At 42.3% G+C, this 12,399-nt stretch overlaps 1 protein-coding gene across 1 annotated transcript in view; it reads right to left on the bottom strand.

The window, feature by feature from the left end:
• Window positions 1-12,399, bottom strand: part of LOC109462078 (voltage-dependent calcium channel gamma-3 subunit-like) — a 62,268-nt gene that overhangs the window by 4,823 nt on the left and 45,046 nt on the right. The window contains exon 4 of the mRNA XM_019758580.1: window positions 3,086-3,226. Coding sequence (XP_019614139.1) covers window positions 3,086-3,226 — 141 coding nt within the window. The remainder of the gene's footprint in view (window positions 1-3,085; window positions 3,227-12,399) is intronic.

The raw sequence follows: 12,399 nt of genomic DNA, 5'->3' as shown, positions 1-12,399 counted from the left end.
TCCTGGTGAGACGCGAGCGGAATGGTGAACTCAGAACCCGCTGAATCACAGACGGGAGGTACTGAGATTTTTGGGGGGATGAAGAGACAAATAATTGCATATATCATTATGATATAGCCGAGTGACGTCAAAACCAATGAGAAGCCTCCATTTTTTATCGTTTATCAGGGCTTAATGACAAATTACTCGGTGGTTTATTCGGTGGTTTATTCGGTGCTACGCTCACTCGGTGGTTTATTCGGTGCTACGCTCACTCGGTGGTTTATTCGGTGCTACGCTCACTCGGTGGTTTATTCGGTGGTTATCGCATCTGACCAAGGATTATCTCACCATATGCAGCTCGGGGCATTAACCCTTTATTATATTAGAGCCACCAATAAACAATTAAATACAAGACATAATAATAAGATAAAACTAAACGTACAAACTTATAACAAACTCTGATAGACGTGCATGTAATGATGATGAACTTAATAAATATGAATTATGATGAACATTAATGAATTTGCCGGAAGTGGATGAACATGTACAGACATTTGGTCCCAGGAGGTTGAAGATAAAATGAAACATGCTCAATTTGACATAAAAAAAGGTATGAACGTGAATCGTACAATGTTATGAAGATCGATGAAAAATGTCAATTTGTTTCCCAAGCCTCAGTTATAGAATGTGTGGTGAAATCCCGGTTGGTTGCGAAGGCGCATTTCATGCTGTTTTGCATGACGTATTAAAGCTTTCAGACGACATTTGATGGTACAGCTCTATTTGCTATTCACAGTGGATTCCAACTGTCAGTGTTTCTCAATAAAACTATGAATAATTGCTAAGTTTACTGATTGGTTTAATACAATATTCGGCGACGGGTAACTTTCCTCCAATATAGAACATGAAATCGATATTCTTGGCTTAAGTATAATCATCCATTCGCGATGAAGAATTCTTGAGATTAGCTGTAAGAATCATCGCGGTAAACGCACGCACTTTAACATCATCTGTTCTGAATCCGTCCTAGTCGCTCCGTAAAGCATGAATGGTAGCTTCACATGAAGAGGCATTTATCTTATCATGTTTATCTTCGCAGAAGGAATTATATTGTTTTTGCTCAGTTTCTTCTTCTTCTCCAAACACTCCGTAAAGCATGAATTGTAGCTTTATATGGAGAGGCAATTACCTTATCATGTTTACCTTCGCAGAAGGAATCATATACTGTTTTTGCTCAGTTTCTTCTTGTTCTCCAAACACATAAGGTCAATGACCTGGACCAGACGTCTGTCACCATGGTAACTAGTGCTAGCTGACACCCTGTGGTGTTGGGTTACATCATGTAGCAGGACAGAGGTACATGTAGATGTGATCAGGCCCTTATGGCGATCGATGAGTGGAGATATGAGATTCATTTTGGTCATCCGGATACACCTCACGCATCTTCCTGATCTACGATTCCATTGAATAAATGTATCGGCCTTTCCGTTGAAGACCGTCTGGAGACTCTAGTTTATTCACATACAATCCTATCCATTTTGACAGCGGCGTCTGCTATGAACGAAACAAAAAGAGGGCGCTTATTCTGATACTTTGTTGACCTGTTGAACGCCGTCCTGAGTGCCGTATGGTATACAATGTCCTCATTACGGTGTCTCTATTGAAACTGCCTGTTACCGGCATCTACGTATATCTGCTGTTACGGGGAATTATACTGACAAGTTTGGGAACTTACCACAGTGTACATTAGGGACGACCTCAACTCCAGACCCCTTTTAGCGGGGTGAAAAGTTTCTCTCTCATTAGACGGTTGGATTTTAGTGCACATTACCAAGATTTTGAAGTCGATAGAAATAAGCACTCCGCTTCCATGGAAAGATTCTTAGTACTGTCTGCTCCTGAAGATGTCTTGTAAGGAAACTATTTGGATGTGCCTTTGCCGTGAAGACGTCCAAACCAAAGGTCTGGGATCTTAGGACACTCTGTTAACTTAAACACCCTTTTAGATAGAGCGAAACAACTCTTAATTTTGAACGGTTCCCCGGTTTATTCTTTTCGAGCGCCCAAAATTACGTTTTAGCAACAAAACGTTTTTAATTCTATTTGTGTCCTTTTCATCTTGGGTGGGGAATGTGGACTCTCGCTTCATCAATTTGACTGTGTTCTTCTTTCACATGTATTCTTCGTTAGTGTCTTGCATTGTCTAGTAATATTAGTTTTATTCGTATAAGTGGCGGCGCTAACATAAGTTATGTAACTTGAGCCCGTCGTCACAGTGTCCTGTACCCTAATTTTGTTTACTGTATGCTGAAAAAAAAGGCCAGCGTTCAAGTGCATGGCCTTGATCTCGTCACATCCTTCCAGCTATCATCTAATGTTTCAGTGCTGTTAGTCAAAGTTCCCACAACTCGCTTGATTTAGTATCTTCTTCATAAGAGGATCTAAGCTTCATTCAATTACTTTTGCATCTCCAAACATGGGTTGATTTCATGGTTGATTATTTATAAGGTACTCCTTGAGAGTAATCTTGTGTTGTCGTGAGGTTGACCGCAAAAAAGATTACAGCATCTATGAAATTCGTCAACAATTCTGACCAGATGTCGCCCACCCTGCCTTTCTACATATACGAATCAAATCAAATTTGAATAAAAAAAATTGAGTCAAATTTGAATGCCGACCACGGCTAGTGTTCTGGAGGCCCTATTCGGCTATGTGTGACAGGGGCTTTATTTGCAATCGTACAACGATCATACGACGTCCATGACCTAGCCTGGATGGCAGACCCAAAACACGGTAGGCCCAGAGTTAGCCAGCATGCACCAGGACCTAACTGAGGGGGGGCTGTGGTATAATTTCTATGGGGGCCTGCAGTCGAGGACCTGGTCTATGTATCCCCATGAAAACAGTCTGGCACCCAGGTTAACCGTTCCCTACCCTGGATGCCAGACTAGTATCGGGTCGTTGATAGTAGGCTAGGGCCGGCCACCCCCGTAGTGGTAATTTTGATAGGCGGGCGAAGGGCTCTTGGCTGCCGAAGGAAAACGGCTAACATCCCGAATACTAGTCTGGCACCCAGGGTAACCGTGGCCAGCCCCTTACTTACCGGCGATGACATCCACGACTCCCGTGACGAGACTCAGCACCAGGCGGCGTCTGTCCAGCAGGGCTCCCATGTTGATGATCCCGCCCAGCAGCTTGATGACCAGGCTGGCGATAGTGAAGGCGCCAGTCGATCGAATCGTGCCTAGAAAGGTATGAGAAGAATAAACAGCTATAAGGCGGTAAATTTGCTCTTCTGAACACCTTCGAAAACCGAGACAAGTTGGTAAAGCAATAGAGAGTGAGTGTTTTCTGTATCTGTATCTGTATAGCCGGTATAACCGCCTTTCGGCATAACACACCAGCTTCGCAGGCACGCGGCGCGGCGGCAGCTGGCTATATTACACCGATCGACTTGTTATACCTAACCCTTGTTTTCGTTGCCTTCGTGGCTTTAATGGGAATAAAAAAAGGATTTCGGCGTCACCTTTTAATTTGTAACTTGATTGTATACTGTATTAGCTCTTGATGTGTATCTAATTTGGGTTTTAATTTTCATCCTATGCCCTTTTTTGTGTACCATGTTCAATACTCGTTGCCATACTTTGTACCACATACAATTGTCGTGCAATAAATTCTTTAATTTGTTCGGGAGACACTTTGTAGCTGATGGAAAGGGAAATGTCTTTGGCCCTTGTTCTACTCATCGTTACTTCACATAACAAGAGATGGAAGGACGCGAAGACAGTAGTGGCCACAGCAGAACTAATATCCAGTTATCCCAAGCGTTAGACAATTCATCAGCATAGCATGTCTTTTTTTATTATTCCAAAATGTCATGACTAGACATGTTGACGACACAGTCAATTTTTTTCAACTTATTCTATGCCGCCACCAACGCAGATAACTAATACGGGACAGGACAATACTTGACAATACGTTTCACTTGAGCTAAGTGAGGAAAGTCGTGTGATGAAAGTAAAGTGCCTTTCCCAAGGGCACAAGATCGGTGACATGTCAGGATTCGAACCCGGGACCCCTTGGTCGCTACGCCACACGACCCCATGTCTTTTGTGCTACAACATTGTATGTAAACCGTAGAGTGAATCCAAACACGTTTAGGCTTATCTGAGATGATCACCCCCACGTCCCTTCACGCGGGCGGAACCGGAGCCATAATGAACTGCCATTTCTTGAGACTCGCACTTAATTAGAAGTGCATCGACTCGGCGATATTTGATTCTGTTCCGTTCAACATGATGAAGGAGATTCACCAGAAGTGAAGGTCATGCGTCGGTATTGATTAGGCAAGGTGCGCCGCTGGATTAAAGACGGAGGGTTATCGATTAGGCCACACCAAGTAAATTTTATGGATGACGTCCGCCCGCGCATTGATTTTGGCCTGTTCCTAGAAAAAAACAAGAAATTCAGCTTCCTGTAACTATGAACAAAGAGTGGACGACAGCGCCGCAATTTTATGCTTTGTTTCTGCAGGCCTGCAAAAATGTGATGAAAGAAACAGGACAGGACGACAACTGCTGTTCCACCTGATTTATTGCTGTTTTGATGATGAATAAAAGACTTCTTGCTTGTTACACTGTGTCACCTCATTCAATTTGTGTCCTAACATTTGTCGTCTCTTAGTATATTTCTAATCTAGGCATCTTGTTTTTTTTTGGTATCATTATATATAATACCAAAATGAAATGTTGGAAACAAGAAGGCTCTGTGACAGTTTCCGTTTAGCTGTTGAGCATAACTTACGTCCATATGTGTTGGGTAAGATATTTTGATCATTTTTCATCCCAGCGTCGCATTTTCGTTGCCGAGTTCCATAGCTGTACTCTGCATGGCGTTATATTTCTGTTGCCCGCTGTATCTCATGTATGCTTGCCGTATCTTGTGTATGTCCGATATACAGCCGTGGATAGTATACAAATGGCGTAGAAGTGTAAATCATCTCAAATGGGCAAATATTGCATCGCAAATATCGCCACGTCTTGAGTTATGATTTAAATGTTTGAGCGTTGAAATCGTATCTTAACCCGGGCGCGGTATAAAGGCCCGTAGACTTGGCGCTAGAGGCACGTTCTGACTCGGCCAAGCGTAATACGCGTTACGGTCTAGAGTTATTACAATAATGGCAAGTTCGTGATCTGCCAAGCCTCTCGCTAATGCGCTCGGGTCCTTTATGGCGCTTAACTAAATGTGCAGTGAAACTACGGGATTAATATAACATGTTTGATTCGGAAACGCACGTCTAGCGGCCTCGCTGGCTAAGTACAAGCTACTTAGCTACAATATGCACGCTCCGTGCCGGCACCTCTCACCAAGGCCACCGCCATCACAGCGTGGTGAAATATGATTTCCCCAACGTCAGAGCTGTCTCTAACGACCAGATCTTGCTGCTGCACTTAATCTTACAGACATCTCATTTCCAGTGCCTTCACACGCCGCATGGCTCCGCCCCCCTCCCACTTCATCAGTGTCAGGACGCGCGGAATTGCAGCCACTGCTTCCACTCAGAACTGCAAATTAAGTTGGGAAGAAATCCCCACAAGGTCCTGCATCTATCAAGCAAAGGTCAGCCCGTTGTTATTGCCTGCGCGAAGTGCTTGACGAAGGCTAAGTAAGATAATCTGAGATAGGTTGAAGGCTTGGGAGATTAATTTTCCTGTATGGTCTGGCGGCCCCGGAGGGCCACAACCTTTCTTTCTTCATCTTGTCTCGAATGCATCATCACCACGTCAGCACAACGCCGGAAGCGTCTGGTGGGGAAATTTGCCGTCTAGACGACGGGGGAATTCTGAAACAGGGTCCACGGGACTCGGGAAAATACAATAAATGGCTCAATATCTTTTCGAAGGACCCAGAGATGGCAGGATGATCCTTATTGTGAATTCCTTGACGTCACAGCTACTTTACACCGAGGGGACATTGTATGAAATGAGAATTAAATTCTTGGTAAGAATTACATATCAATTCTAAAGATCTGTAGGCGTGGGAACTATACACGTATCTCCTGTGTCCCTTAAAGGAGGTGGAATCTCAAGATGGTCACGATTGTAAAATTGGATTGAACGTCACTTCAGTTGTTTAAGTATTCAGACGGAAATTAGTTGACTTGTTCAGGTAATCACGTTGACCCATACCCGGCAGCAACATTCAGGTAACAGCTATTTGTAGACAATGGATTTTGTGAATCATTTAAAAGTCTATCATGTGGTGCGGAAGATAAAACCGGAACCAAACTTGTGGCAGGACCAACCGAAAGTTTTAGAAGACGCCAATTTCAGCGAAATTGCTAGGAACCCACAAAAGAATTTGTCATTATTGCAGGACAGCAAAATTCAATGTCAAACGCAGGGAACGTTGGGAACGTTGGTCCAAATTGAATAGGACCCTGGGTACGAGATTTACTGTCGTCAGATTCGATCAAGATGGCGGCCTTGTCACACTGCAAAGAAGTTGTCACAATGGAATCGCTTCTGTAAAGCCTTGTAGTCGTTTGAAGGAGCAAGAAGATACATGTGAGCCAAGTGAAATAGATCACTGTATTGTGGTCGTCAGGGCTTTATTTGGCTACAAGCTATCAGATTTAGTCAATGTTCTTGAGTGACTAAAGACTCAGTGTCACGCATTCAGAACCTTCCCCGGGTCGGCTGAAGTTCGGGGGCAGTCTGTACGCCTATCTTTCCATGCGAATCGAATAGGGTTTGAGTTAAATTTGGGTGAAATTTACCCTGCCAACCACACCCAGACCTACTGCCGAACACCAGCCAACCATGGCCGATCCTCTCTTCAACACTCGGATGTTTTAAACATTTTAAAACATTTGGCTTCCCAGCCGAACACTAGCGTTCGGGAGGCCATATTCGACTACCCACAAAAACATGGCAATCCTATCATAACAAGCCATATATGTTATTCACAGACGCATTGACTATACATACAGTGGGCGGAGGTAATAACACACAAAGTCATGTCACTGCTGCAGTCGGCAAGACGTTCACAGCAGGGAGATTCTTAATTGTCGGTATGGATGAAAGGCAATGTTACCGCGGGTCGGTTTGTCCTCATCTTATTTGACAACCAGGAATGATTGAACATGTCTAATAACATGCTTGGGAGTAGAAATTTCAAGCACCGGTGGCTTCGCCCAACATTCTCTGGAGAGCGTTTGATCTTCTATCGGAGCGCCTGAAGATGCTTGCCTGCAACAGTCCAGGGAACATTGACTAACCGAGAAACTCGTTTGGAAACTTCTGACGACCGGAGTGCCTGCCCTAAGCGACAGGCAGATGGTGATGACCGATTTATATGGACCGTGGTTACAGGGATATGTATGGCCAGACAACGTAACCCCCTCCAGACGCCAATTTGTATCGCTACCAGACGCCAGGAGGACACGGCTCTAGATCTGGTGTGGGACGGCTGTTGCGACAATTAGCTGCTAAGTATAGCCTTACGACGTCGGTGAAAGACTTAGAGGCTACCAGACTTAGCGTTGGGCCAATAGAATTCTTTATGACAACATTAGACACATCAGGGGGATCCTTTTCTCTGAGCTAAATCAATGGGAGGTAGAGTAGGTTGCGGGCGACTCGTAAACGATGGGACTTTCCAACATATATGATGTTCCATTTCATGCAGAAGCCATTATCCCAATTGGCCGGGGAATAAAAAAGGTCCCAGCATGTTTTGAGCGGACCCGAATCGTCTGCTTCTCAATTTCTTCGCACATCAGAAACGGTAGTTTAAAACAAAATGGCGTTATACATCGCAAAAATGGCATTATACGTCGCAAAAATGGCATTATACATGGCAACGCCGCCCGAGCATCTCTAGCTCTAGGACTAGGTGTGGTTGAGACTGAGAGTTAGTAAATTTGAATTCGCGGCACGTTGACCCCTCTGACTCCATTTTTCTATTGCACATCAGCATGAAACAGCCGTTTTGCACAAACAGACTCCGGGGGATGGACAGCGCTGATGGTAATTTTTCACCTCATGGCAGGTTTGGGCGTTGCCGCGCCATCTTGGTTGTTGGACTGCCGTGCTGAACGCCTCCAGTCAACTGAATGCACCTTTCTCTGAGCAACCGGAAATGCGCATAAATTTGTCAGCTCGTCTGTAGCGTATCAGCCACGCCACAACACGATAGAATCTCTCCTGAATAGAAAGCCCTGAATAAAATGTATCCATCTTGACAGGTTTATTTTCTGGCTGATAACGTCCAATTGTTTTAAGCACACGGGATGTGCAGTTGAGCATGTGAAATCAAAGCAAGCATTTTCATCGGCTCAATCAATTGATTTTTTTTTTGACAAATTTTTATGTATGTTCTAGGGATCATCCAAAATGTACTGAGGCTAAAATGCTGTGCTTGATTATTCCATGGGTGCCGGGAGATCCTAAAGCGCGTTTGCAATGCAGAATGAGACAAAATTTAATTAATTTTTTTTACAAATTTTTATGTATTTTGTAGGGATCATCCAAAATGTACTAAGATAATGTGCTTGATTATCCGTGGACATCAGTGCCTGTAGATTCTAAAGCGCGTTTGCAATGCAGGATGAGACAAAATTCCCTCACACGAAGGCTACAAGACTACGCCGTGTATGTACACATAGCGTACGTCACAGCTTGTCGATTGCGTTTAATAGAAATTGATAGGTCGAGCCGTAAGGTCAGTGGTCAAACATGCACCGAATAGAGGAACACAGATGAATTGACCGAACACCCAGATGGGCAGAAACCTTAAGTGGCTTGATTACGGGAATATCGATGTATCCAGAGGGTAGCTGGGGTATCAGTCTTTATATAACCAATGTTGGTACCTGACCAGCGTACGTAAAGATATAGCGGCCATGTTGTTTCATGGAGCTCTACCTGGAAACGAAATACGTGAATTTTATGTTGTTTCCTTGAAACGAAATACGTGAATTTTATGTTGTTTCCTTGAAACGAAATACGTGAATTTTATGTTGTTTCCTTGAAACGAAATACGTGAATTTTATGTTGTTTCCTTGAAACGAAATACGTGAATTTTATGTTGTTTCCTTGAAACGAAATACGTGAATTTTATGTTGTTTCCTTTCAAAACGAAATACGTGAATTTTATGTTGTTTCCTTGAAACGAAATACGTGAATTTTATGTTGTTGCCTTGAAACGAAATACGTGAATTTTATGTTGTTTCCTTGAAACGAAATACGTGAATTTCATGTTATTTCCTTGAAATGAAACACGTGAATTATATGTTGTTTCCTCGAAACGAAATACGTGAATTTTATCTAATCATAACTTTTGCTTAAATCTAGAAGACGTTACCGAATATGCACAAATGTAGGTTTCATATAATGACAATGAACTTATTGCACACTAACGCCCTATATGAGCCAAATGCACTACGTTAGATAACTGAGCAACAATTATAAGGGTAGGAGGAACAAATGCTACATCACTGTAATACGTCTATATCTAGAAGATACCTTCTCTCTTTTCTAAACAAGAGAAAATTTACGCATGAGAAAATTTACATAGTTTTTCATTTACATCGTAGTTCTTATGATGTCATAATATGTTTGAACTATTCTCTTTTCGGAAATGCTTATATTTCTGTTCGAATTGTAAGGAACAAATGAAAGATTTCCGCATATCTGTGTACAGTGTGCATTCTAAACCAAAATGTGCTTCATCTTCTACACATGCATTCTGATTGTAGTAAATTTTCCCACCGAGTCACAGGTTACAAAGTAAATAGATGTGGACGGACCGACCACTTGATGTAATGATATGAGCCGGGCTCTATAAATTCCAGCTGACACATTGGTGACACCTCGGCAGTTTGGTGCCCTGTACACGGCCTCAGAGTCATATTTTCTCCGCCGGGTGGACCTCGGGGGTCACCCGCTGTAAATCAGTCAGATGCCGTCAAGAAAACTTAGGAACGAGCCGGTACTTTATAGCCTCCATAGCATGCCAAAAACTAGGGGTTTTGGTGGTCGTCAGGGTCTTTGGGAGCTTTTATGTGCTATTTTCTGATTGCATATAGACAACATAGCCGGCCTGGTTGAATTACCCCGTTTTTTTTAGAACTGGGATAATCAGAAAACAGCCGAAGACCACCAAACTCCCAGTTCTATAAGCCTGCTACGGAGGCTTCCGGTACTTGTCCGTCGACAACGATCACATATTCCTCTTTTAACCAATTTTGTACATTATTCCAAAATAATACAACATGTGGACATTCCTAGAAAATGAACATGAACATAGGGTTCTTAATTGTCATGACGGAACGACCAGGAACTAGAATCTACCAATTTCCACATATATAGGACTCTATTTCAGGGTAAAAATTTAATAATCAATGGTACTGAAAATACCTACTACTACATATGTACTACGATCAATTGTACATCTATCAACGATCAAATACTAAGTGTAGCGAAAAAATTCAGACTAACTTTTAAGATAATGAAAGTTTTATTGCAAATCCATGCCCGAGAGCTAATTGCAAGAACATGATGAAATAAGAAATTGCAGAAATGACGATAAATAATGCTAAGTATGCCACTTTTGATATAGTTATTGTTAGGTTAGGTTAGGTTTCTTTTCTGTGTGCAGTCGAGTATGAAATGGCCGACATATATGAATTGCGAGATATATGAATTGGGAGGTGTTTCAAAAATGCAGTGCTTTGTAGGCTGGGAAGGTGAATAAAGCTCGGGAACATTTTGGTGATCATTTCAAATAACTTTTGTCTTTTGGTGATATTATGAAGGCAATTGGAAATAATATGCGTTTTATCCTCCACTACATTTTTGTACAATACTGTATTATTACACCTACATATTCTATCGTTAACAGATAATGGCTCATTCGCAGACTATGTTTTCCTGACTCAAAAATGCCTCAAGGAACATTTTCAATATTGGTAATCTGGAGGCTGAATTGTGGTTTTACAGATAACCCGAACGTTGCCGCCATGTTGAATTTCCAGATCCCATGATCTCACCACAAACTGATGAAGCACGACAAATGGTCCGTTAATTAGGTCAAATATCTACGCGAGTAGAGTACATGGTAGTCTGGACCAATTTATGCAAATTTATGCAAATTTATTCATAGATGCAAATTTATGCATGTGCGCGGGAAATTTGAACTTTATGCAAATTTATGCAAATTTTGGTAATTTATGCAAATTTATGCAAATTTTGTAATTTTAATGACTGCGTTGATTTATTAATAACTGAAATATTAATGTGCAATTATGAATTAATTTATGTATATCTTAATATGATATATTATGAGGTTGTCATGACGTCAATGGAGGGAGGTCAGATAAAGGTCAATGTGCACTTTTGAACCCGGTTACCTGGGAAACCTGTTGTCACGGCAACGATTTTTGAAGGATGACACCACGCCTACCGATATTGTTACTGTGACAGTAAGCTATTCAACATGACAGCGGGACCGTCGGGATTGCATCGTGAAGTGGGGGGCGTGGTTAAAGTCAACGTCTGTAGTAGCTGATTGGCCGCCAGGTGTCGTGATTTGTGGATCCGAAGTAGTCGATTGGCGTGCATGTACTTTGCATGTGAAGTAGGTGACGTACTTCACGGCGATTGGTGGAAGGTCTGCGAGTCGGCTACCTCGTTCTGAAATAATACAGCATCGTCCTTCTGCCGATAGGACAACTAGTCCTAATGTAACAGCGATACCGACATGACAAGACGTACGCTGTCTTGCGAGTTTTTCGGAACAGTCTTGACCTGTAAGTGATCAATAAAGTGTGACGAACCCTACTGCCTTTTGCGTCGTTGTGTCGATGTATGCACGCATGAGACACAAACATACGTGACATAGATATGAACCACTAGTTCACTTACTCCGGAGTAATCATTTACTCCGACGGTTATGTATATTCATATACGATATATCTACACATCGATATCATACATGTGAGAATACATGATACGGACAACCATGCCAAATATACTTAACTTGCTACAAATGAACTTACTCCGGAGTAAAATATTACTCCGGAGTAACTATTACTCCGTTTTGGAGTAAAAATTTTACTCCGGAGTAAGTTCATTTGTAGCAAGTTAAGTATATTTGGCATGGTTGTCCGTATCATGTATTCTCACATGTATGATATCGATGTGTAGATATATCGTATATGAATATACATAACCGTCGGAGTAAATGATTACTCCGGAGTAAGTGAACTAGTGGTTCATATCTATGTCACGTATGTTTGTGTCTCATGCGTGCATACATCGACACAACGACGCAAAAGGCAGTAGGGTTCGTCACACTTTATTGATCACTTACAGGTCAAGACTGTTCCGAAAAACTCGCAAGACAGCGTAC

This window comes from Branchiostoma belcheri, unplaced genomic scaffold, assembly GCF_001625305.1.
Source record: "Branchiostoma belcheri isolate BF01 breed outbred unplaced genomic scaffold, Haploidv18h27 scaffold112, whole genome shotgun sequence".
In the NCBI taxonomy this organism is placed as follows: Eukaryota; Metazoa; Chordata; class Leptocardii; order Amphioxiformes; family Branchiostomatidae; genus Branchiostoma; species Branchiostoma belcheri.
Note: the sequence above shows the minus strand (reverse complement) of the source record. Positions and strands in the feature narration are given on the sequence as shown.